This window comes from Takifugu flavidus, chromosome 18 (genome assembly GCF_003711565.1).
Source record: "Takifugu flavidus isolate HTHZ2018 chromosome 18, ASM371156v2, whole genome shotgun sequence".
Lineage (NCBI taxonomy): Eukaryota > Metazoa > Chordata > Actinopteri > Tetraodontiformes > Tetraodontidae > Takifugu > Takifugu flavidus.
The window spans coordinates 1,996,755-2,022,972 of record NC_079537.1 but is presented as its reverse complement, the minus strand read 5'-3'; the positions used below and the strand labels follow the sequence as shown (position 1 = coordinate 2,022,972).

General features: G+C 41.9%; 3 protein-coding genes and 2 long non-coding RNA genes across 6 annotated transcripts in view; 2 read left to right on the top strand and 3 right to left on the bottom strand.

Moving 5' to 3' along the window:
• Positions 1 to 94: 94 nt before the first annotated feature.
• LOC130514354 (phospholipase A2 inhibitor and Ly6/PLAUR domain-containing protein-like) lies at positions 95 to 2,536 on the bottom strand. Its single transcript, XM_057013882.1, has 5 exons — positions 2,377 to 2,536; positions 2,080 to 2,181; positions 1,811 to 1,984; positions 860 to 985; positions 95 to 641 (listed from the first exon to the last, which is right to left on the bottom strand). The coding sequence occupies exons 1-5, from the start codon at positions 2,423 to 2,425 to the stop codon at positions 457 to 459; spliced, it is 636 nt and encodes a 211-aa protein (XP_056869862.1). The 5' UTR covers positions 2,426 to 2,536; the 3' UTR covers positions 95 to 456.
• Positions 2,537 to 6,186: 3,650 nt separating this feature from the next.
• polr2f (RNA polymerase II, I and III subunit F) lies at positions 6,187 to 7,990 on the top strand. The gene is made up of 5 exons (XM_057013893.1): positions 6,187 to 6,342; positions 6,528 to 6,597; positions 6,818 to 6,948; positions 7,300 to 7,371; positions 7,519 to 7,990. Exons 1-5 carry the CDS (start codon positions 6,323 to 6,325, stop codon positions 7,607 to 7,609), a joined length of 384 nt encoding a protein of 127 aa, XP_056869873.1. The 5' UTR covers positions 6,187 to 6,322; the 3' UTR covers positions 7,610 to 7,990.
• A 1,420-nt stretch (positions 7,991 to 9,410) lies between these two features.
• LOC130514345 (transcription factor SOX-10-like) lies at positions 9,411 to 17,058 on the bottom strand. Its single transcript, XM_057013873.1, is given in 6 exon segments — positions 9,411 to 11,944; positions 12,069 to 12,337; positions 13,220 to 13,559; positions 13,562 to 14,053; positions 16,035 to 16,185; positions 16,925 to 17,058. Coding segments are annotated over 4 exon segments (1,497 nt in total). The 5' UTR covers positions 13,665 to 14,053; positions 16,035 to 16,185; positions 16,925 to 17,058; the 3' UTR covers positions 9,411 to 11,159.
• LOC130514365 (uncharacterized) overlaps positions 17,033 to 26,218 on the top strand; it is a 12,266-nt gene continuing 3,080 nt past the window's right edge. The window contains exons 1-2 of one of the 2 annotated variants that reach the window (XR_008946985.1): positions 17,033 to 17,124; positions 25,847 to 25,978. This is a non-coding gene — a long non-coding RNA (uncharacterized LOC130514365). Of the gene's footprint in view, positions 17,125 to 24,476; positions 25,979 to 26,218 lie in introns of those variants that run through there. The other variant, XR_008946984.1, reaches the window with a different exon arrangement.
• On the bottom strand, positions 21,326 to 24,549 carry LOC130514366 (uncharacterized). Its single transcript, XR_008946986.1, has 3 exons — positions 24,148 to 24,549; positions 23,423 to 23,557; positions 21,326 to 21,991 (listed from the first exon to the last, which is right to left on the bottom strand). It is a non-coding gene; the product is annotated as an uncharacterized LOC130514366 (long non-coding RNA).

The following is a 26,218-nucleotide window of genomic DNA, read 5'->3' as shown; positions in this document are numbered from 1 at the left end:
CTGCGACGGCCCAGGGTTTGGAAGTGTGTGTTACTCTTCCACAGTTTAAACAGCAGAATAACCTTATTCCAGTTATACAGAAATAGAGAGACAATTGTTTTCACCAAATTTATTGTCACATTCACACCCAACACAACAAAAAGTGGAACGAGAGAGGAGGAACCTTCATTTTCTGTTAAACTCCTGATCAGCTACCACCATCAGGCTCCTGCTAGAAGGCTACTCCTGTATCTGCTCACCTCTTTGGAATGAAGTCTTGATTGGCAGCAGCCGATTATTCATTGGGTATCACGTGCATGTGCAACATGCGCCACCACTGGTCCATTAACTTGCGTCAGTGGTGGAAGAACATCATGATTTTATCAGTGTGGGTTTTAGATGAATTCTTCAGATATGATACACCACTAAAAAAATACAGCTGACTACATTCACCACTAACGCCACCCTATTTTCACACTACAAAAGAAATTTCAGTGCCGAGAGGGCAAAGGTCAGCAACATGGAGCTGACCCTGATGCTCCAAGGGGCTCCACAGGTGATACTAAGACTTTCATCAAATACGGGCCCCAGGACGGCCTGCAGGCTGCACAGGTTTCTGGATATACAGCCAAGCTGGCGAACCTCCGTGGAGTTCAACGTAGCTGAAAAATAGAAATTAATGAGAAAGTTTAATTCCATGTAATTACAGCTAAGGCTCAGTACCACAATACTTTATATTCTTCTTGGGGGGAACCACGTTAATGAGGGCAATTTACGAAAAAATAAGGCTGAAATAGAATTACTGAGCTGTCTGAAAAGAGGTTGGGACATGCACAGACTGTAGTCACACCTCAGAACAGGGATTTCAGTGTGAACTCACTGGTGCCGTTAAAGCAGCTGTTCTCGACTCCCATGCAGGGCAGAGTGGAATTGCAGGTACCTGCCAGACTGTCTTGGGCACTTGCACAGGCAGGACACTCCTTCCCATTCAGCAAAACGCTAGGAGCTACAGATGGAGGAGTCCAGGGTATTAAAAGAAAACACCGTCCATGCAATAGTGCAACCACTATCTAAGCACAGTGAGCTGGAGTCATTTTGGAGACAATTGTGACCGGCAAATGACAAATTTCACCTGACAGGCCTCTGTCACTGGGTCATGGTTTCCTCTCCTCTCCTCTCCTCTCCTCTCCTCTCCTCTCCTCTCCTCTCCTCTCCTCTCTCTCCTCTCCTCTCCTCTCCTCTCTACCTAGCCCCCCCCAATCAGCAGGAGGGTCCCCCTACATGAGCCTGGTCCTGCTCAAGGTTTCTTCCTGTTAAAGGGGAGTTTTTCCTTGCCACTGTTGATTTCTGGGGTTAGACCAGGGGTGGGCATCGAGGGCCGTATCCAAGCCAGACTTTCTGTCCTACAGGTAAACACTTTCACCTGGGGTTTCATTTACCTTGGTGAAAGCATTTCCTGCCTGGTAGGATGCAAATCCCAGCTCGAATTCAACCCTCGAGGAATGGATTTGACTTCCTCTGATGGGCAAGTCCAATCCATGAAGGCTGGAATCCAGCCAGGTTTTGCTTCCTACCAGGGAGAAACCACTTTCACCAAGGTAAATGGACCCCCAGGTGAAAGTATTTACCTGTAGGACAGAAAGTCTGGCTTGGATACGGCCCTCGAGGACTGGATTTGCCCACCCCTGGGTTAGGCCCTGGGATTCTGCAAAGCGCCTTGAAACAATTTCGATTGTAAAAGACGCTATATAAATAAATATTGATTTGATTTGATTTGAAATGTCAGCTTGTGTGTATTCATGTGGTGATAACAAAGAAGAGCAGATCTCACTGGCCAGAGTCTGAAAGTTGCAGTTGTCACTCATGCAGCAAATCTGATTGTGACTTTCTCTGGTGAACCCTCGGTTCACCGACCATTCGGTTGCCGTGTTGGGAGGCGTGATGCAGGACAGCGGCAGGGAACAGTTCTTGCTCACCGTCAGCGGGTTGGAATTGCTGACCTTGACTGACAGGAGACAAGGAAAAATGAAAACCGTCCACGACACTTCATTATCTAATTAATCCTTAAATGGACCATGGGAGGAGGTCACTGTCACCCACGTGAAGTGATGGTCTTGCACATGGTGTGTGTGGCAGGACACACGACTGAGGTGGTGTTGGAACAGTCGCTGTTGTTGCACACGTGGCAACGCAGGGTCTCAGCTGAAAATCAACGATGATTTAATTTAAAAAACCATCCTCGCGTCACTTCTGACAACTGCTGTCATACCAGCATGCTTCTGCGCTCTGCTGATTAGACACTATTTGCTATTAATCTTCATTGAACGTCTCTTCGAGGGGGTTCAGCCATGAATACAGATTTTGATTGCACAAGGCGAAACAGTTGTTGTAGCCTACCTCCATGGAGAAGAGCACAGATGAGAGACGCAGTCAGCAGCAGCTTCATGGTTTGACGTCCTCGAGCAGAAACCTGACCAGTTATATCTGGTTGTATTTCGACAGGGCTATGGGAATGTGACAGGTGAGGGAGGACACGCAGGATTGCGATGATACTATCATGTTCATCTGCTTAGAGCTCTTTCAGAATCCATGGGTTGAATTAAAAGCCTGGTCAGCTGTGGAACCAGTTAAACTGGGTTTTAGCTGAGCCGTGATGGGGGCTTTCTGATCTCATGCTAGACTTCGTCTGTGGTGCGTTCTCGTCGTGCCTTTGGACTCCAAGCGGTGACAAATGATTTTATCTTCTAGATTCCTCAGGAGGCTCCTCCTCACAACATCTCTATCTACGTGAGAGAACTATTCTTTTTTCCTTAAACTCAACCATCTGTTAGTTAACTGTGGCAACAACTAAAACAGTAGCGCTGGTGTCCTTTTAGCATCTCCACATTCTTCCGCACCAAGAACAATTTTCTTCAGAGGTCTGCCTGCCAGTCAGTCAGTCTGTCATTAGAGATGTCGTTTTTGTGGATGAGACAAGCTTTTCAAGACATTGTCACTGATAAAAACAGCTCATATTATCGTTCCGCTTGGCCGCTCCAATGATACAAAGGTCCCCTGTTCGATCCCAGACCCCTGCATTCATGTCAAAGTGTCCTTGAGCCAGACATTAAAATAACTGCTGAAGCTGAGACCTGGTCAAAGCTGACTAGAAACGTGCTATGAAATGCAGCTTTACACACTGCAAAATTCCTAGCAGCAGCAATAAGGTTATTTTTAACAAGGATTTTTTTTTCTAAGGTGATGACCACCTCTCAGCTGTCCTTCAGTCACCTCAGACATTCAGCCAGCTTTTAATACCTTTGTTCAATCCCAGAACGCACTGGATTATTCCCACTGAAGATGGAAAAGCAGGTGGAAAACATGGGTTATTGTTAATTGTACTGGTGTGTGACTATAGCGCATTACTGGACGACTATAAACTTGTTGTTTGTTGTTTTTCTTTCTTTGTGGAGATTAACACGTTAAAAATAAATTGCACTGGTTCAGCAATTGATTTTATTTTCTTATTTGACCTATACAACACAATTTCACAAAGCTAAACATCACCCCCCCCCCCCCCCCCCCAGCCCGTCAAGTTTTGAAAGCTTCTCCTCCAGATAAGCAAATTTCCCCTAATGAGCTGTTTGCAGCTTATCAGAGATCACAGTTGACACAGCGAAAGTGACAGTTCTCAACTTCGGGCTCCATCTTGACTCACCTGATGGAAAACCTAACCCTAATATTCAGGTAGCATTTTGTTCTTTCACTGCTGTCGTCTCGAATCAATGTTCCGCTGCGAGATGCGGCTTAATAACGTGCGTGTTCGCAATGAGCGTGTGCGTGTTTCGGACGCACATTGCGGCTGGTCGACGGGAATGTTGTGACGGATGATCAAACTTTGTACCGTGTTTCCTCTAACTGCGTTTTCCGCTAACCCTGAGCCAACATTTTAGAAGTTGAGGAAGCACATTTTAATACTCACAATAAGTCGAAAATTATTTGCAGTTAGTGGAAAAATCCACCGAAAGAGGGACACAAACGCGAAAGTTTTAGCCTCCTCTCTTTGTCCCTCCACCAGGGGGACAATCAATCCTTTATTTAAAAAAGGAGAGTATGGAAAGAGGGAGAGATCAAGGCATTCCATTTTATTGTTTTAACAACTGGTTCTTTGTGGAATATGAATTTGTTATTATGGATTTATGAAATTTGTTCTGTTTTGAATGAAGCAGTCAAGAAAACGAAACGAAACCTAAACCCATCGTGTTTTCATATTTTTGGTCCTGTACATGTGGTCAGATAAGATTAGTCTGAGCAGAATTGGGTGTTTTTTGCCCTTTGCTGTGTGTCATCTATTCACAACCTCCAGTCACTGTTAGTGTGCAAATGAGCCAAGACGAAGCTCGACAATGTAGTGTCAGATTTCCGCGTGGATCTTGGAGAGGTCAAGAAAAATATAAAAATGCCTCCAAAATGATGGCACCAGGCGCAGGTGTAATGTGGAAAATTGGTCTGCGATGAGTGGCTTTGTCAGCAATTCCATGCCAGAGAAGCACGTTGGGTTGCTTGACTTCTGTTGGGTTGTGTCAACTTGATGCATCACTTCTGAGATGCTGACAACACACCTAGCCTGAAAATCATGTTCAAAAAGTCCGTAGTGTCCAGCTGTGTGTCCATGAAGAGCGACAGGTCCAAAGTGGAACCTTTCAACTTTGGTATTGGACCTCAAGGCCCACCTTTAAAGTAAGGTTTTCTGAACCACATAACTCTGCCTTAGAACATTTCACAACCATACAAAACATCATTTTGTAGGTATTAGCCTCTATTATCATGAAAAATGAAATTCATCAGGTCCTTAAAATGAAACGGTGCACCAACATGTCAGGCGTTCGCTCCCATTAACTCCCATGTTAATTTTAGTGTGGTAAATCTTTTAAAACTGAAAATTGGTTCTGTTTTTAAGTGGTCATTTCTCCTACATGGGTTAACATCATCTCACAAAAATTCATAGGCATATATTTTAAAGTTTCCCATCTCGTATTTATTTTTTTATTTACTTCTACAATATAAAAAAAAAATCAAACACAGCAGAAGAGGTTAGTGTCATGTTAGCTGTTCTGTGAGGTATGTGTTCTGGCCCAGAATTGCACACACCTACACACCCGAAGAGCACAGTATCAGACAAAATTCAGGAACCAAAGAGATCTTTCATAAAACAATTTCGGATTGCAGACAATGAAAATGGTTTTGCCGCAAATGTATGAGCACATGGTGCAGGTCCTAATTACATTCAGTGATTCATTAACCTACCAATAATACATGCTAATTGATACTCACACAAACATTTTCATTAAGATAAAACTGATAAATGGTAACAAAACATGAGTCTTTCTGATAACAGAAGATGGCTTACTGTAGGCAAAATATTGGGTAAACCTAGAAAAAAGTTAGGATGGTTGGTTGGGATAATGGCAAAAAAAAACCCACATAAATACTGCAGAAACATTCCTTTATTGGTTGAAGGCAGGTTAAAACAGTTTATCAAACATTCAACACTGGTGGAACCAAGAAACCAGAGACAGGAAAAAACGGTTTTGCTTATTACTGTTCAACACTTTAAAAGCTTTTCATCCAAAAAGGGCAACAGTTTCATTCTTCTGTGGAAATTATGGTACCACACTATAGAGCACACCGGATTATAAGGTGCACTGTAAATGAATGGTCTATTTTTATACTTTTTTCATTTATAAAGCGCATGGGACTATAAGGCATAACATTAGTCAACAATAAAGAGGAAAACATTTCATTGGGGTAGAATATGTCATACTCAACTCATTAAAACTGTCCACTGTCCTAAATATGTAAGCATCCGGCCAAAGCTTTAAAGTTCCTCCGGAGTGTGGAACATCACCAAATTTAATTGGCTCTTGTTTGGCCCATTATCAACATTTTCTGGAAATTTCATTAAAATCTTAAAAACTTTTTGAGTTATTTACCGAAAAGCCAAATAGAGGCGAGCTGTCACATTACCTTCGGAGAGGTGATTCAGAATTTGAGAACTAAAAAAAAATCAAATCTAAAAAGATTTTATCCATCAGGGAAAATAGCTTCATTTCATTTTTTTTAAAAATACATAATTACCATAATTACGTTTATAGTAATTTCATTTGTTTTGAGTAAACTATTCAAGTGGTAGTTACCCTGATCCACACTAGATGGCGGTAATGCACCTTGACGCTGGTTGCCAGTCGCCATTAAAAAATACGAAGAATTTCCGGAAGGGGTCAGAAGTGTTTGTGCTGCTTAACGTCCAAACGTACGGCTGAAAAAAATCTATATTTACACATACGTGCGTTGGAGAAAAAATATGTCTGACAACGAGGATAAGTAAGTACAAACAGTTTCAATATTTCACATTAATCGATATGGTTATGATTGCAACAGTGCAACGTGGGTTAACATTATCGTCACTGCTACCTACTTGAGCGGTTAGCAAATATGCTATGTGTTAATCAACGCTTTATTTTGCGACAATTTTGTGACACGATTTGTTTCATTGTCATTTTTTTTAGCTTCGACGATGGAGATTTTGATGATGCCGAGGAGGATGAGGGGTTGGACGACCTCGAAAACGTGGAAGATGTAAGATGCGGCTAACATGTTAGTGGAACCATGTCACGTTGAAACATGGTTGAATGAAACTATACCCCGGCTCAGTTAAGCAGTCATTGGAATATTGTGTTAGTTTACCCTGGTATTAGAAGCACGTCTGTGGCTAGATTTAAGTTTGTCATCAGTTGTCCAAAGTTGCTTCAGCTTCCTTTTGGTTCACACGTGGTTGTTTTTAACTGTGTGTCTGAAGGATGACCAGGAGAACGTGCAGATCCTACCTGCTGGAGAGGGACAGCAGGCAAACCAGAAGAGGATCACAACGCCGTACATGACCAAGTACGAGAGGGCTCGAGTTCTTGGAACAAGAGCTCTGCAAATAGCGTGAGTGAATTCACATATACGAGTGTGCAGTGTTATTGCTGCACCACTTCCAAAAGCGCTACTTATGAGATGCTGCATATGTTTAGGCTACTTTTGTGTAGTGGGCCATTTAAATGTTGTGTTTTTCTGAAAGGAAAGATGGCAAAATTGTTGAAATACAGTTACAATGTAAAACAGTGCTTAAGTTTAATAACAGGTGCGCCAATAGATTAAAATACATCTCAGTCAGCAAAAAAAAGAGTTCCCTTTCACTTTATTCATTGGCAACAACTTTTATCATTTTCGAATGTACATTGTGTACAGATTAGTTAGTTTCAATGTTTTCGTATCAACATTCCTCTGCTTCAACAGCATGTGTGCCCCTGTTATGGTGGAGCTGGAAGGAGAAACAGACCCCTTACAAATAGCAATGAAAGAGCTGAAGTAAGTAATAACTCTACAGTCATTGATGCTTACATTGGGAGTTAATGTTGTTTTGGTCGGTAGCTGCAGATTTGGCAAATATTCTGTGTTGAAGTTTGTCTTGTTTTCCAGTATTTCACTGTAAATCTTGTTTGCTCTCTTAAAAAGGAGCAGGAAGATTCCCATCATCATCCGACGGTACCTTCCAGATGGGAGTTATGAGGACTGGGGATGTGATGAGCTCATCATTAGCGATTAAACTTATGCTGACTGATGCACATCAGTGCAATGATGTAGAGTACCTGTCCTAGACCGAGGCCTGGGGTATTTGTATATCTCAGAGCCACGAACATTGACCATTTCTGCTGGTAAATGACACATACCCGATACCCAAACCACGCTGTTGTTGGTTTTTCTTGTCTCATTGTGGCCAAAACTCTCATTAGCAAATTACCATTTAAAATACGTTTTATCCCAACAGCTGCTATTTCATTTGCAACCACGAGGGGGCTTGTAACTTCTTTCTACTTTTACTATACTATTAAGAAAGAATCATCAATTATTTCATGTGATACTTTTGAAGTAATGTGATTATTGTAAAAGAATTGTCTTTTTGTATGCTAATAAACTTTTTTGTATTGATTGCCATGTTAAATTCTTTAGTATAGTAACAACATAATGACATACTGTGACAACAAATTTAAATACACCAGTGATATTCTTTATGATATGACATAAGGTGTTGAACTAACACACAGAAAAAAACCACATTGTTTTCTAAATATCGTTTGATAAATGGTTTGTTCATCTATGTTTCCACTTTGGCTAATTGCCTGATTTTTCAGCCATAAAAAATATATATTTGTGAGGCCTGTTCTATATCCAATGGCTGACCCTGAAGCACAGATCTTATTTGTGTTATTCACTTTCTAAAATATTAGAACACTGGACTGCTGTTGCATTCGTCACTGAGTGGCTTTATTTTTCCAACCAGTTTTGGGTCATTGGTACAGCAAATTTCCTCCTAGGTCTTAAGGATTGCTTTCACCCCTGCAACCTTGTGTAAGCTTTATGAAATCCTCAGATAGGCCAACAGTGGTGAGGCGGACATCGAGGTTCAACCTGTGATCCTGGTGCTCTGCTGTTCCCCTCTTCACTAACATGATTATTTAAACTGCTGTTAGGGTTACAGGCAGTCTAGTTTCACTCACATTTTCCCCATCAACCTTGGGTGTATCAGCAAATCTAGGGGGAAATAATACCTCTCCATACCAGCCAAAGCTGAGACTGAATTTGCCACTCCCTTCCTACCTCTGCCTCACTTCTGCCTTGATCATTTTGGTGTAGGTTATTCATTTATTCCTCTACTATTTGAGTGACCAAAAGAGAAGCGTAGGGTGAATTACAGGCGTAGTGGGTGTTAGAGGGTCTGTGTGCTACGGTGAATCTACACGCAGTTATGAGACGGCCCTTGCACTGCCCTGGGTCCCTCCTCCCTGAGCTCCCCGTCAATAGACCTCTTTGTCTTTCCCAAGTATCACACAGCCGATTAAAGAGAGGGAATTAGGAGTCGGGCTCAACTGGCAACGTACAGAGGGGCACATACTTATGAACACGATATCTGAACCTGAAACAGTAGTGTAATTATGATCTCCCATACATGTGCCTGGATTTGGTAATTGAATCAAATGCCTTATGGCTGCATGTGAACCTGTTGGCAAACTTATTCCCACACTGGGAATCACCCTCGCTCGCTCACGTTCAGCACAGCTCTACAGCATGACTGCAGCCAGCAGCTATATATACTGAACTATCCGACAGATGAAATCTCCTTGACACTATTATTGTTATGACAATTTGTCACTGCATCTGGATTTTTTGAAAGCAAGGCTGGAGGGTTTCTTTTTCATTTAAACTGAATTTAGGACACTTAAGAAAGGCATGATTTGAACTGAGAGATAATGATCGTTAGTTCGAATCACATGGTCAGGCTCCTGCCCTCAGCTGTGCAGAGAACAGCATCACAAGAACTGAGCATTTAAATGACTAAACACCACAACACGAGTCAAATGTTTTATTCACCATGGCAAACATCCAGTGAACGCAAACATAAAGCAAATAAAAAATCAGTGTAAATTATACTGCAATTACAGAGATTTCACAAATGGCAACCAGGATGTAAAATGATAACTGCAGAGTAAATGGTTAATTTAAAATATTTAAAAAGCTTCAGTGGAGCAAAAACTAATGAATAAAAGCAGCGCTATGCTTTAGATCCGTTTCAAGCTGTATTGTATGTTTGCTTAGAACTTGGATGAATATCGAGCAAGTGATTGCTTTAATCGGCAGCCAGCAAGGAGAATTACATGCATAAAATAGTTTAAAAGGATAAGGCCAACAAATACACATGAATCTTAAAGAGCAGAGAGAAAGACAAGCAGTAGGATTTTTTTTTTAAATAAAATGCAGGTTTTTTCCTGTAGGCTTCATATGTGAGTAGCTGCAATTATTAAGGCACATTTAGTATTAGAACATTAGGAGTCTTCCTCAGCCTCAGGCTGCTGTTTCTCAGCTTTGACGCTCCCACTTTTTGTTAAATACAGTTCTACAAATGCATTTAGAGGACAAACACAGTGTTGGAGACTTTCAATCTGTAGTAGCATTTTTGCAATATTCCAATAACACGATATATTCAAACCTGGGCAAAAAAAACAAAAATGTCATTTCATTCATAAAAGCTCTTTGTGAATAATGTCCAACAAAGATCACCTTGCACCAGTGCCTTTTGGGAAACAATAGAATAGGATTTGGCACACTATGTTTAAGGGCCTTTGATAGTTTAATGTTGGAAAGCAATTACAGAAAACTACAGTGACAAAATATTAGGTAGTCTGTTATGTTGGTAGAGACGTCTTAATAACGTGCTTTTTTGTAAGTTCAGCTCTCAAAACTTTGGTGGTCTCACAAATCCATATGCACAAATACACAGTGATGCATTCTTTTAATTTCAAGTATATTATATAAACCATCCTCACAATAATCATCAAAAGGGCCTAAATGTGGTTGGATGGCTCTTGTCTTCCAGCACAAAACTTAATAATTGGTGCCGTGGACACCGATAGAATAATAGGAGTATTTGCATCTGTTTCCAAAATACAATAATAAAACGAATAACATTCTATAAACAGTAAATCCTGCCTGAGAAGTAAATGGGTCTTTGCCAGTTTGACACTGTAATCTTGCGACACAGTTAAATAATAATAATAATAATCATAAATATGGCTCCTTCCTTCTCAGCCACCCTCCTCATAATACAGATGGAGGACTTGCAAGTGATCAACATGTGTCGTGGTCCTTGTTATTTAGGGCTTGTGTTTTGTTCGAGGCAGCTGTGTACTCCCCCCAGCTACTGAAAGGAAGGCGATCCTTTTCTACATTTAAACACTTCTGCTGGTGCTTCTGTAGTGATTCTAAACTGGAGTTCTGCCGTGACGATGGATGGGGGTTTCCTCTGCGCAACCAAAGTATCTGCATTCTCTTGTTTTGCACCCCAAATGACCAACCACGTGTCAAAAACACCCTGCTCTGTGCTCACCTCTGAGCTGCAACAGCCTCTCTGACTCAGGGTGAAAGCAGAAGAGGGACTCTCCCATCCTGCCTCCCCAGTCAAACTCCCCTGTGCCGGCCCACTCCCCCTGGCCCAGACCATGTTCCCCACCGCGACCACCAACGCTGCTCTTGTTGCTGCTGCTCCAGGGGTCTGGCGTGGGGGCTGAGCCTGCACCAGTGCTCTCTGGTCTCGTTATCTGTCATGGACGCGACAGTGTTGTGTAGACAGGCTGTTCCCAGTGCGTAGGGCTGTGAGACTGGGGGACGTTGGCAGGGTCAGTTATGGCAGTGTACAAGGGCCTCTGGGAGGGGCCCATATAAGAGAAGGCAGAGTACAGCCCCGATGCCTGGCTGGAATGAGCGTAGTATGAACCTGAGGCCTGGTGGTCGGCGTAATCGGCGAACTGGGCCCTGGATGCGAACGAGGGAAAGGCAGAGCTGTAATGGGGAAGACTGAGGGGAGTGTAGGTGACATGGGCACCAGCTGAAGCCGATTCAGCAAAGTGGCCTCCTGTTCCCCCAGCCTCACTCTTGATCTGGGCCTTGGAGGCATCTGAACCGAGAGGGGTGCCATGGTGTTGGTGCTGTTGTTGCTTGGAGAGCCATGCCGCTGAGTGTCCGCTGGCTGCTGCCAGAGCTGAGGAGATGCCATAAGTGTAAGAGGCTGGATTACCTGCCACGGCAGCCGCTGCCCCAGCAGTCTGCCCCACCCCCGGGTGCCCGTTCGGAGGGAGGTATTGGTCAAACTCATTGACATCGAATGGTTCCATGTTGACCATCACCTCATGGCTCATCTCACCAATGTCGACATTGCCAAAATCTATATGAGGTTTCCCAGACCCGGGAGCAACTGAGCTTCCCTCTCCTTCCACTGTACTACGGGAGCCCCCATTCGTAGAACCCTCGCGTTTCCCATCCCCCACCTTACCGGATTGAGGTTCGGTCTTGGGAGTGGTTGGAGGTGTTGGAGGACTGTGACTCTGACCTGTAGAGATACAGAAAGTATAGCTGAAGTAAGTGTTCTGGTGCATTTGATCTATTTCGTGAAATGGAAATTGTGGAAATCTAAAATAATATGTTGGGGTAGTGGGAGGGAGCCTGCAGCCCACCTGCAGCATGAGGGTGGTGCCCATCTGCCAGAGGTGACCCAGCTCCCCCACTATGGACCACATCCAGGTGGAAGCCCTTGTAGTGGGATTGGCTATGGCTGATCTCACCCTCCGAATGGCCGTCCGCCTCACTTCCTGAACCGGAACCAGGCTTTCCGTTCTTGCGTCTTCGTGGCTGGTATTTGTAGTCAGGATAATCCTTTTTATGCTGTTTCCTCAACCTCTCTGCCTCTTCAATGAAGGGCCGCTTGTCACTCTCATTAAGAAGCCTTGGATTGAAAACAAAGGTGATGGCAGAATTTTTAATGTGAGAATAAGATGTCTGTGTAGATTCTCAATCATCCAGGTCATCGTATCCAAGGTAGTTTTCTCTGTCAACTGGACAGAGAAAGAGAAGAAACACAGTTGACAGAGAAAACCACCTTGAATGTGAGAATAAGAATGACAAGTGTAAAGATATTCCAAATTAGCACCTTTGCTTGGATGTTCTCAAGATAAAGTGAAAGTGAAGATGAAGTATGTAGGTATTGTAAGAATATTTTAGGCACTGAAGATTTTAGACTCCTGGTTGATAAAGAAGGAAGAGTGATCAGAAGCATTTTTGCAGCGATGGTATGAAAAACTCTTAACCTCAGCCGGTCATTTCTCCGTTGCTCTGGGCTTATTGAATTATGTCTGAGCCCAACGTCAGGTCTTCATTTAATTAGCATTCAGAACTGCACTGATTGGTTTAACCTTTCTGAAATTCTAGTAAACAAGCTGAGCTCTGTGAAGAGCAATATGGAAACAGGATCTCCTTTGGCTGAAATATTAGAACTCCCAGATTTGTATTATAAACAGATATTTTACTTGGGGGGGGGGAGAGACTGCCATTCTGTTTGCCTATGTGGCCAGGAATGATGAGCCTGGACTCAGCAACATGTGACTATGACACAGGAGACCGACTGGAAGGGCTTCAGGCAACCTTGTCTCCTAATCTCCTCATGACACGAATGCTCATTTACAGCTCCGGCTAAAAAATGCCTCTTCGTTAGAGAATGCTGCATTTCAGTAACAATGTTATAATAGTGCTCTTCTGTTTCCACGTTAAGACCAATCTATGCGACAATTTTCGTTGTGCTTCTACTGAACTCAACACCTGGCCCTCTTACCTCCAGAGCTTCCCCAGCGTCTTGCTCAGCTCTGCGTTATGCAGGTGTGGATGTTGATCGGCCAGTTTCCTGCGCGCCGCCTGCGCCCACACCATGAAGGCGTTCATGGGCCTCTTTACATGCGGCTTGTTCTTGCTTCCGGAGTTCACTCGCACTGGCATTGGCACGATGGTCCAGTCGTAGCAGTTGAGTACCTGACTCACCGCATCCCGGATTTCGACAGGGAAACGCTCGTCCTCGTCGTCGGACTTGGCGGACGAGCAGCTGGCGGTGGTGTTGTCCATCCCGGCCAGATGAGGCTGCTGTGATCCGAGCAGGGGAGAGTCTCCGCCTCCGTTGCGCCGGAGGAGTGACCCGGAGAAAGTGAGCGACTGTCATCAGACATCCCAGGACTGAGGTCAGCCTCCGAAAAGCTCTGCTCCTCTCTGGACATCTTACTATACATACAGGCCTCCAGGTGTACAGAGGTGTACTAGTTGCTAACCCTTTATATCTACCCTGGCGGCCGCTTTTTCCTCTATATTTCTACAGTGACGCACGGAGAGTCTGCTTGATCGTTTTCTGATCTGTCCCTCTGGCCTCTCCCAAGTTATAATATAAACTGCCAGTCTGTCTCTACTCTCAATCTCCGTTCCAAAACTCTATGAGGGTTCCACATTAAAGTTCTTTCCATCCGCGTTGTTGGTATCATAGGCGGCTCAGTGCGCACCTTGGACCCCAGTTTACCTGCTAGTAAAAAACTACCTGCGCCAAACCCGCCCAGTCTCACTACCCTCCCAGTTTCCACTTCACGCCCCTCCGTGTATCTCACGATTGAAATCCAGCAACGAAGACCTGAAACAGTAGAGTGATGAGATGCGTCATGGGCCAGAACAAACACAAGGTCTTTTATACGTTAAGTACAAGTGGTTTATCAACATAGTATTTTATATGTATTAAAAAATCTTGAGAGGAAGAATTGCTCCACCCTAACAGTAGCCAGCCCAAAATAATATTTTTTCTGCAATTTTTGGGGTGTTTTTCTAAAAATATGATTATCCAAATGTAAAGGGCAATTAAAAAGAAATTCCTGTGGTCATTGTAAAACCTGCGTGCGCAAATGTCCTACTATTAAACTTTATTAGGGGTTATTACCTTAATCTAGAATCTAGGACCTATGTCTGACCGTCGTCCACCTCTCAAACTAGCTACTGTTTGGGTTTGAACTGTTATTCCACGCTCCTTAGACAGAAATTGTCAAAATGATGTGACGCCACAGCAGCACAGAGCTGGGATTTATAAGGCACGGCTCTCGGATAAACGTGTCACGGCACTGGAAACAAATCCTGTTTGCGCGCCTGCCAGCGAGCATGTATGAATTAGGCATTTGTAGAGCTGTGCCACTTAACTACAGCAGACTGTGTCACTGCTCGTGTCCTGCTCGGTTTATAAATCCTTATTTAATTAGCATAATATGACCCGACATACTTTTACGCCGTGATTTAATTTCCTATCACGGCTATTTGGAACAATAAAGTTGATCTTGCCCTCGTCGTTACATTATGGGACGACGTGAACAGACTAAATGTTCACAGAGTAATAATGGGATGTGCCGCAGCTGCCTTCACCTGTGTGCAGCTCGTCACACACTTCGGAGTCATTTTAAAAATTACATTCGGCTCTTCGGGATGATGGCAGCGTTGAATTACGGATTATGAGCTTTTTAATTAACGCCGGAGTGGTCGCAGTGGATATCAGTCCTATCCATTTCCACAAGAGAGGCAGAAAAGCCCCACCATCTGTTTGAAGCACACTGATAATGTTATGCGCCAGCCACCTGTTCTATCAAACCAAAAACGACTTCTCCGGTAGTGCGTAAACACCGTGCGCAAAGCACCGAATGCGCCATTGCGCAAGCGTGGCCTTTGTTTGCGCGACCTTGTTGTTTTCAGTGGAACTAATAAAATAAGCGAGTCGGCAGTTTTCCAGAGTCATTTGACTCTGTGATGATAAATAGCTTAAATCGTGGTCTGTATCGGATATAATTGAAGTTATTTATTACCCGAATAGCGATTCAAATAACCGTTTAATGGGCCAAACAGAGGAGCTACTATCTATTATATGCCCACCAGCCTGCAGCAACAAGTGTCAACAAGTGGCTTTATAAGACATAAAAAACATAAAACTGTTGAATAAAATCTCCAGTTAATACTAGTTTGAATTTACTATGCTTCGATATGAATGGGTATCAACGACCCGACTTTTCTCCTCTAAACTGAGTAAGGAACCAGGGAGCTGCCCTCAATTTGTTTGCTTGGAATTAAATCTATGGCGGCATTTAGGTCCCCCGTCTCCAGTTATACGTTACATACTGTATAAACCCGAACAAAATACTTATAATAAATCCAGTAAGTATTATCCAACAAGACAGCAATCGAATAACCCAGTTAGAGGAACATTTTCTCGGTATCGTATCTCTCAGAAATTCAAAGGAAATCAAAGTTGTGAATTTTAAACATGCAGTTTAAATTACACAAAATGGAATCATTCCAATTAAACCGTTAAGAGCAGAAACAATTGCAGGTGTTTCTCAAAAAGCGAGGCAATGATTATTTACCAAAACTCCACGTTACACAAAGACAAATGTAAAATGTTTAAAGTTAAAGGGCTGAAAATATATTTTTACGCTTGGGCTCAGGTGGTTGATATCTAGGTTCCATTACTCAAGCTTCAGAATCGCCAAATCACGTGGGACCTGCTGATAAAGATCATGAACAACCGGCACAAAAGATGTTCATTCGATTGGAAAGCACTAAAAAATAACTAATGGTCTTACTTCAACAGTGAGAAACGCTGGTCACCGGTTTAGTCCGTGAGTTCGCCCGTGTTTTCAGTGTGACGCTCGTTCCCCAGCCCCCTCACTCGGTGTGACTATGAATGCCTGCTCTGTGTCGGGCACCAGAACTTAAAGAGCTCCTTGTATGAGGCTGTCAGGGGAAAAAAAGAGTACGGGGGACAAGTCTTAAAGGAGCAGCAAAACTGCACATGTCGGCTTGGACATCGCTGATTGGCTGATTCCTTCTTCCATCGTTTTCTCGCTATAGAGTTCATAATAATCATTTTATTAAAAACACAGTCAGAGGATTCAATTACAATTAATTTTTTTTTGCATGAATGGAGTGTTAAGAGATGCCCCCCGCAATTTCCAAACCAGGCCTTGAAATTATTCCATTTTTAACCAAAACTAACTAAACGATGAATTTTGGCAAACAAATCAAGAATCTGTTTCAAAACGACCCAGGTCAAAAGTCAAAGGATCTAGACTGAAATGAGGATCACGTTTGGGCCCCAAATCTTTTTTATTACTACAGACGCGTGAAATTAATCGTGAATGAAGCGCTGCTCATTGAAAATTAAAAAAAAATGGGATTTTGGTTGAAGTTCATCTTACAGTAATAATTTTATTTATTCCCTCTGCCTATATGATTGTTATGACACCTTGTGTCGACGGATGAACGTTAAAAACAAAACTACTTACAGAAAAAGCTGAGCTGTGAAACAACAAAGCGCCGTTCTTCCCAACAAAGACCCCTTGTATCCCCCCCTCCGCGACGCGTTACAGCGCAATTCCAAAATAATCACTTTTCCCACCATCCCTTCATGCTGAATATGATAAGGGAATCCTGTTCATTACCAGAACTTTGTGTCTTTTTCTTACTTACTTACTTCTGATTTCTTTCTTTTTCTTTCTTTAAGAAATGATCCCAGGTGAAACCATGTGATCAGGTCGAGAGCCCCGCACTCTCGGGGCTCCTCCAGAGGAACCGCTCACGCACCGCCCGGCTGCGGGGAACTGTAAATTGGGGAAGCTTGAGAGAGACACGCCCGGGATTTCTGGAGGATTCGCGGCCCGACCTCGGTTTGACGTGAGTGTAGGTGCATGCGTGCGTGCGCGGGTGCGGATATATAATGAAGCGGAATTAATGGGGAAAATAGACTTAAATCATTAGCTGGAGACATTTATTGAGAATGATGTCACGTTGGCTCTTCCTATTATTTGTATGCTGCCAGTATTTGGCTTTAGCTTCATATTTCGGTCAAAATCTTTTGTATATTTTTTTAAACCATATTGTAAAATGTTAATTCTTGACAAACACTAGATGGGATAAATCTTTTGCTTTTTAAAATGATAGTTTTTCACAACCTTTCCATAGGGGTAGATATTCATTTAGTAAATTACATAAAAACTATAATAATGGTTCTGTACTTTTGGCAATTAGAGAAGATAACAACATTTAAGATGAGAAAATGATGCTTTGGATTTTCTCATTTTTTTCTGACGTTTTTATTAAATCAATTTTTCCATTATTCATTTTCCCAATAGGCCTACTCACACTATAAATTGTAGTTTTGCTTGTCTAGAGGATATTTTTTGCATTTTTCAAATCATTTAAATTATTTATGTGACTTTTCTAAAAATGGGAAATCTCATGGCTAGTTGGTTTTCATGAGAAAAATATCCATTCAGCTAAAACACGAAGCCCACATTTGTAGTTGAATATGCATTAATTATGAAATACTGTTATTATAGAAAACAAAATAAAAATATTGGTTACTTGATTGAACTGTCCTTACTCTTTCCAGTACGTTCCCATATTGGGAAAAAAAGAGATAGTAATGATAAACAAACACACAAATAGTTCATAAGATACAAACTGTGGGAGAGAAGATAAATCAGAAGACCATTTCAGGAAATTATTAAAAGGTTCTTTTTTGAGGTGCAGCCCATCCCATTTGCTTTTTTTCTTTTCAAAATTTAATAAGGCCAGAAGTGGAAGCAGTTTTCAGTTAGTATTCATTTTATTTTTAATGACTTCAGTGGCAGATCCCCCCCTTCCCCCAGTTTACAGCTCTTGTGAATTCCCCCAGGCAGAGATCAATAAAAGCTTAACCTCCATATAGCCCACATGATCCCACCATTGTTAGGCCCGGGGCTGTCATCACTCTGTTTCCCAGGACTCTCAAAGTCCACTTAATGACATTAGTCTAATATTATAATAATTAGAATTCATTATCTTTACATTCTTCAAACCTCGCTCTTTTACCCTGCATGCACCTGTGCATGCAAGACAGGGCAGGTGCACCGGTCAACCGTGCAGAAAGATCCGATGAGCTGCCTTTATTAGTTATTAGTTAATTAAAAATGAAATTTAGTAAAGTTCCTTTTTCTTTCATGTTTTTACATCTCTCAGCGGAAATGGGATGTGTGTGTGTGTGTGTGTGTGTGTGTGTGTGTGTGTGTGTGTGAGACAGAGAGAGAGAGCGAGTCAGTGAGGTGAGTGGGTCTAATGGTGCTGCTGTGTGGAAGTTGTGTTCTTGTTCAACATTAGATACTTTTGATTGCCCTTTAACTTCCCTTGGCCTTATTTTGGCCTCTTCCAGCTTAGACTGTGGATTGGACTATGGATGCTGAATAGACTCTTGGGATGAGACATGTGGGACTGGATCTGCGTTGGCTGTTTTACAGGAACCCACTTGGTGTAGATGGCTTTAGCAGTCTAGATCCCTGAGCTGTTTATCCCGGCCTGGGTGCCTCTCAGCCTGTTTCCTTGTGGAGTGAAGTGAGACCATCCTCTACAGGGCCCAGCGGTGCTGAGGATTTTCTAATTCATCTGGGGTTCATATTGGGACAGAATATGCTGTATCTCACTCCTTAGTGCGTCAGAGCATGTCGTGACGAGCTTGGTGGGGGAGACAGCTTCATGGTGATGGTGGTGGTGGTGGTGTGCCTCAGGCTTTGTGATCTGTACTGTTCTCAGTCCTTTTAAATAGACCTCAAACCACTGAAATAGACACAAACATGGTGATCAGCATTGATACATCATAATATGCCCTTCATGTACAGCTAAAAAGGCAGGAATTGTCAAGTCGATCAAAAGTCAACAAGCCATCTACAGTGAATTATGTGTTGGAGGAATAGGTGTTCTAAGTCCACAGCACTCTACTGACAGCTGCTCTCACAAAATAATCCTTTTAAAATATGGGAGGACTTCACTGCGAGACTTTGTGCAAACAATTGTGCATTTTAGAAAGTCTGATGAATTGGATAAGTAGGGATAACCTTCATGATCCTCAAGATAATCTGAACCTATCTGTCCATTTTGGTCCATTTAACCCTTTTCCAAACCAAGAAAAGGCTAAATGAGGCCTGAAGACTTTGTGCCAGAAAGCCAACAAATTCAGTTAAACAGCGCTGATTCTGGAGCCAAAAACTGAGGATCAAAAGCCGATTGAAGTTCAACTGAAAGAGCGACTTTGAACAAAATCATACTTTTGCTCTGTGTTCTTGATTAAAAGTTGGTTGTAATTTCAAAGAAGCCATTAAAGATTTGTTACCAAACCAAATTTCATGATTTTGTGTTTACCCTGCATATCACAGAAATATGATATTTGTGGGAATTCTTGGAACTCAGGAGAGCCTTGATACACACAATCTTTACAAATCTTTTTAAACATTTAAGAACTACTGTACTCGTCGACTGCAGGCACACATACGTGTGTATTTGTGTGTGTGTATCTGTGGGTCTGTATCTTCATGAATAGCTTATTGTCTGGCCTCCAGTGACCAGCCAAAGGAAAGAATCCAGTTACTCCAATTGTGTGAGGGGTCAAGGGGATGTGGGGAAGACGGGGGACATCTAAAGGAAATTGATACATGGGGGTTGAGGTGGAGAGTGTGGGGAAAGGTAATGTTGTTGGAGATGATGGGAGGAGCTGGGCAAAAGGTCCCAGGTGGGCCTGAGAATTTAGTTGCTAGTATCAGACTTGGTGCAGACTCAACTCACTCAGCATTGGTAAAACTATAACACACTATTTAACCTAAAAGCTTTTTCCAGGTTATTAAAAGACGACTTGTTTGGATGGATTGTCGATGCATTTGAATGGCTGTGGAGATCCCCTACCGCTCCTCTGGCACCACCACATGCTTTTCGTATCTTGTATATCTTTATTATCTGATCATGTAGCTCACTTGACAAAAGTTGTTGCCTGGTGAACTAATCACACCAACTTTGAGAATCCCCCATTTTCCCTCTGCTCCGGAGGATTTATTTGTTTCGATGCTGATGATTTCTGAAATAAAAATGTGGACATCAAACCCTGATTTTCCACAGAGCTAAAGGAAGAGGAGCGGATTATGTGCTGAGAACAATCGCGCTATTGATGGAAAGATGCCCATAGTATTTTACTATCCGAACACAACAAGTCATGTGGCAGATAACTGCACCAGTTCAGACCCAAAATCAAGACTGGGCCCCCAAGGGACCAGTGAACAGATACTGGCCAACAATACAACAGACCATCGAAGTCAAAACACAAACTGCAGTTCTATAGGATGCTGCTAATATTTTAACACATATAGCCACACAATAATATCAGCCTTAAGGGTCACTATATAATCATTAATTTCCCTTTCATATTAGAGGAAGCTCTCCCAAAAGAACCTCAGTTTGAGTTTACTGGTAAGACTCTGAGAGCACTTCTGCGCATCCAAATGAAGGTAAAAAAAACATGTCATACTTCAAACTTCAGCCATCTCTTTAGCACATTTATACCACATGTTTCAGACAACTATTCCACAGAAACCTTCGCATGGTGTGGTCATACTACAGGGATTAGCAGCAGCAGTAGTTATAAGAAGATCTGGATGGGATCTGGATTTTTTCACTAAATTATAAATGCGTATATTACTGAGACCAACCAATGAATTTACACTGTGAAGATGGAAAATAAACGAAAGAAGACACTGACTGGAGACAGTGACAGCTGAGGCGAGGTTACAATGCAACAGAGGAAGCAGAAATACGGGTTGAAGCATCTTGATTAGCGAGATGTGCCAAAAAGACAATAATCTGGTCCGTCGCCAAGCAACACAGAATCTGTGAAGGTCCCTGAGTGGACCAGAGTTCTGACTGAAACCCATTCAAACATCTCTTGAGAGACCTGAAAATGTTTGTCCACTGACAGTCACCAACCCATTTGATGGACCCTGAGAGAGGGATGCCAGATACCCCCAAATCGAATTCTTTTATTATAGCATGAGGTTGTCATATAATAAAATGAGAAAAGTGAAAAGATCTTCTTTCCTCCATCTTTTAAAACCTTTCCACTGCACTTTATACGATTAGTTTTGGCAAGCAAATACACAACAAACAAGGCTGGTTCCTGCAACATCAAGTGGCTTTTTGATGGTTTGTTTGGTTTTAAGGACCTGAAAAGACTTGGTAACTTTAGTTTAGGTGTTGTTGTGATGGTTGGGGTTAAAATAAGATGACAAGTCATGTCGTGTCAAAGTTCTTACAAAGATAAAAGTACCAACAGGTGTGAGTGAACTAGAGAGACCCAAACGTCATCTGCCTCGTGATATTTCCATCACTATATTCATTGGTACATTGTAAAGACATTCTATGATTTTAAATCAATTCCAAAACAAGCCATGCCTGCAGGGATACGTGCTTTAAAATGATAATTGGGCGGAATGAGAGGCGAGGGACATGGAGATTGAGTCATTTGCAGGAAAATGCAGAAAATTATGTTCAAGAATTCAGCCGAGAACAAGGCTGTCTTTTGTTCACTTGTTTCTACCGCCCGTCTGGCTTGTTGCTCTTCGGGATATCATCACGCTGCAAAGATGTGCCTCGCTGAAAAGGTTACATTTGAACGATTTTCATTTTCCACTTTTTGCTGCTGTGAACGCAGCTCTAAAGCCTTTTCTGTGAGGTTTTACCCATAACTCTGTCAAGAAAGAAATAGAAATAAGAAAGAAAGAAATAATAAGATAAATAAGATACATCAACATGAAGGTCAGTCTTATAAGAATGAAAATGCATGTCCATATAAACAAATAAAAGTACAATAAATAAATAACTGGTTGTGCTTAAGATGAAAAAACAGTTTTAAAAACAATGGTCTTTCAGGGTGAAATTTATGGACCTAAAACTCAATAAAGTCCACTGACATTTTGACTGACATTTTGACTAAATAAATAAAAGTGGCCTCTTGAACATCTCTCTCTTCATATATATTAAAATGTGATTCAGGGTGACATAAAATTGCATAAAATTTACCCTTAGCGTGCAAAATATAAGAAATAACAGCCAACGGATGACACTCCAACAGATTATGATTTCTATTTTAGGGTAATTTTTTTAGTGACTACAAACTGCCCTCTAATGTGACGTATCATAGTAGTTCTTCATGTTAAATAGATCATTCAACAGCCTTTTAGCAGACAAAACATGATTAAGTGCCCTCCATCCAGATCTATTCCCGTCCATTCATAAACTTCAGTGGCTCGTTCTATACCATTTCTGATAAAAGATGTTTAGTTGTTTTACTCACAAACATGTTGGCACTCTAGAGACACACAGTTTCATATGAATACTTTAATTCTGAAAAGAATTAAAGGTAGTCAAAGTTGTTGATTACATGTAACATTTAATTTAGTCATATTAACATATTAGTTTAAGGTTTTAGGCCCTTCTGGGTCTGACACTCCTGCCTCGGGCCGTCCGTTTCAGATCGCTTGTGATGTTGCATTTTTATGACTTTGGTTGAGGGATATTGATGAGAAGAAGAGAAAAACAGACAAGGAGAACATGAGGAGAGGAAACATCTCTGAGGGGAAGATATGGAAAAGGACAAGGATAAAAAAAAGAAGTCACTTTCCAATCATGAGTTTTTCTCAGAACATTGAATTAAGCAGCGTGAATGGGCGGGGACCTGCAGGGTCTGGGGGCCACTGGCTGCAGAGATGCCCGAATGAAAGAGTGTGTTGTTTGATGCTGGGAGAGGGAGATGAAAGGGGAGAGGGAGATGGTGAGTTTGTTGGGCATCGGTCCCCTCTCCCATCGCCTCCACACCCTGCGGCCCTCCATTGCTCTGCCCATGTGAGCAAGAGTTCAAACGCAGGGCCTGCAGCTGCACGTGCGCCCGCACACACGTGCACAGATACACACCCACACACACACATGGACCACCTTATTTCAGAAAGTGTAAAAAAAGGCTTTATCTGGTTTTTATGTAAAATGTATTCTGAATTAAAGTGCAGAAAGATTTCATCATCAAAAAAAAAACCCTGCAAAACACACCTGTTGCTTGAAGCACCTGTTTTAAAGAGCAAATTACAAACCTATGTAGGAATTACAGTTTGGCTTTGTGTCCTACCTTTTTGGGAAAGTCGGGAGATTCTAGACCTTTAGGATTAAGGGACATTGGTGATTTCAGCCGACCCCTTTGATCTTTGAGACCACATTGGTTTTGTTACATTTGCAAGCATCTGCGTACAGACTGGTGGGAGATCTGAAAGGGAAACCAGCAATCAGGCGCGGCCTAGTGCTTTTCCACTTTTTTCAGCTTAATAGTCACATGAATAAAAGCAGAGAGGGGCGCCACTGCTTCAATGTGCGCATCACAACAAAAACGAATTTCATCAGTACGCTTTGATATTTCGGGCGTTTCTCCAAACAACCCAACGTGTCTCTGAAAACAGTATGCCAATATCTGATTGACAGTGGAAATAAGATGAAACAATTAATAACACTCTTACTGTAAGTCATTGGTTGTAATAGAATAAATGGGTTGGTCTGAATTAAAATCACACATTTAATGATATTCAAAACCATCTTAAAAATCTTCTCTGACATAAATGGGGTTAATTTCTCCAAAATGTCTCTAGGTCCGAAACGGTACATGGCTAATCCATAGGCAGAGAGATCTACAGTGAGGTTCAAATCAGGCAAATATGAGGATATGCCCCAAAATCAATGGTATCAAAACAAAAATAATCCGGAGCAGCAGCACATGATTAATAATCTAATAGATCCATAACCACAGATAAAGAAATAAGGACCAAATCAAAACCCCTTCAAGAAACGAGGTCATGGCATTACCACAAAGATCAGCAGGCTATGAACGCCTTGGGGAAGGAACTGGAAGAAATGAGAGCGGAAGAGGGTTTGAAAAAGGAGAGTAAATCCCAGGAGAAAATGGAAGAATGTAGAGGAGATGACGGACACACGCATCCCAAAATTAGCATGCAAACATGCATTTAATGTCCCACACAAAGGTTCAGTGTTGAGCCTTGGTCACTCACTTCAGAGACAAAGAACAATTGGCGTCAGTAGCAGCCCCCCCTTAAAAAATCAGCCTAATAACAAGTGTGGCCCAGTATGACTTCTCCTATTCAGCCATTCCCGCTGATAATACCATTCTCTCACGGGCTTAATGAAAAGCTGGTGGCCCTCGAGGCTCACGGTTACTGAACAACTCGCCGCTTCCTCCTCTTGTCAATTTTTTTCAACTCCTCCTCCGCTGGAAGGAATAACTCCTGAGGTTCAGAGGTCTGACGGATGGGGCCGTGGTTACTGCAGACTTCTTGTACGTGGGAATAGCATCCAACTGACAGAAGCCAGAGAGGAGGAAGCCCCTCATTAGTATAACACAGGAGGATTTTATTCCATTATGGGGACGTGGAAAGAGTAAAAAAGGGCAGACATTGTGGAGCAATGGCCCGTTGGCATGTCACAAATAAAATGTTCCACTTCTGCATGATTCCTTGGGGGGATTTAAGGCAAGTGCTATTTCCAATTTGCCATTTTTTCTTTCTGATTTGTTTGTCCCTCAGATTTCTGCACCAGGGGATTATTTCTTTTAAACTTCAGCCAGTTCTTTTAGCAGTGTATGATTTTTCATGCCTGTTCTGTTTGTGGAAATCTCCACATGTTTTGGATTCACACCCCTCCAACTGTGGCAAAAAAATAACCCCACTTGTTTCAGAAAATCATCAGAAAACCAAAAACAGAGCGGTTTTTCACAGTTTATGAGAGCACCATGTTTGAGCACCAGGTTTCTCTTTTTGGTGGTATGTGGTAGCAAATTCTGTCATCTTTAGTCCCATATTTACAATCACCACATGGAATTTCTGTATAAATGTGTTGAGTCATGCTCAAGATTCTTCTGCTTCCATTAGGGTAAAATATAAAATATAATTTCTCTGAAATATTGAGTTTATCCCTTTTTTCTGTAGCTAAAATGTGCTCGTGTTGGAGTCAGATAGACATACACAACTGAAGTTATTTTTTGTTTTTGTTTTTTGCTTTGGGGTTTTTGGTTTTGTGATCGTTATCAATTAGGTCAACTACTGTAGTTTAAAACAGGAAAGTAAAAAAAAAAACCTGCAGTAATGATCATGTGATAATATGTTTGACATCACTTTTTCTACCTGTAATGGAACCTTTTATAACCCCTTAAACATTCTTCTGTGCTAACATTCCTGATCATGTCTTTATATGAATGATTGTGACTTTTATTCTCTTTCTTGCAGTTGAGTTTATATTCCTATCATTCTGAGGCTAGGGATGGATGGAAGATCATCTTTGGTCAGTCATGTCTAATGAGGCCATCATAAAATCAACACCATGGGCCATCTCACCTAGTGCAATGAATCTCGGTCAAACTTTCTACTTTCTTCTTCATAATACCAGGCTAAAACTGTATTAAATAACAAATAAACATACAAATTAACAAAACGAATAAAAATATGTTTCTGTATGTATTCCCTACCAACAACTATCTATCTCTGCCTCTCAGAACAACTCCCCTGCTGCTTCCAGAGTTGACCACTAGAGGGAGCGCGCCGGTATAGAAGCCGCCGCAGCTGCAGATACCTTGGAACTCCCAGAAAAAGAGAGGATGCCTTGGATTTGTGTCCAATTTTACCAGGTTTCAGACTTTAGAAACAGTTTTAATAATAAGAACATTTATTTGCTACATCAAAAGTTGCAGCAAAACACCAAAAGCACTGCATTTTAAATCTCCAAGCACAAAATCATCAGATGTATACAAAGCAGAAAGCCAAGTGCTGGAAAGAATGACATTTAAATTAATGTCTGTAATACACTGCCAGGCAAAAGTTTAAGACTATTTGAAAACCATATTTAGGTTTAGCTTTACTAATAATAT

Coding starts and splice junctions, on each gene's coding strand:
- polr2f (XM_057013893.1), top strand. CDS start 6,323: ATGTCTGACAACGAGGATAA. Junction 6,598..6,817: donor ACCTCGAAAACGTGGAAGAT/GTAAGATGCGGC, acceptor GTGTGTCTGAAG/GATGACCAGGAGAACGTGCA. Junction 6,949..7,299: donor ACAAGAGCTCTGCAAATAGC/GTGAGTGAATTC, acceptor CTGCTTCAACAG/CATGTGTGCCCCTGTTATGG.
- LOC130514354 (XM_057013882.1), bottom strand. CDS start 2,425: ATGAAGCTGCTGCTGACTGCGTCTCTCATCTGTGCTCTTCTCCATGGA. Junction 2,182..2,376: donor CTGTGCTCTTCTCCATGGAG/GTAGGCTACAAC, acceptor GTTGATTTTCAG/CTGAGACCCTGCGTTGCCAC. Junction 642..859: donor CAGCTGCTTTAACGGCACCA/GTGAGTTCACAC, acceptor TCTATTTTTCAG/CTACGTTGAACTCCACGGAG.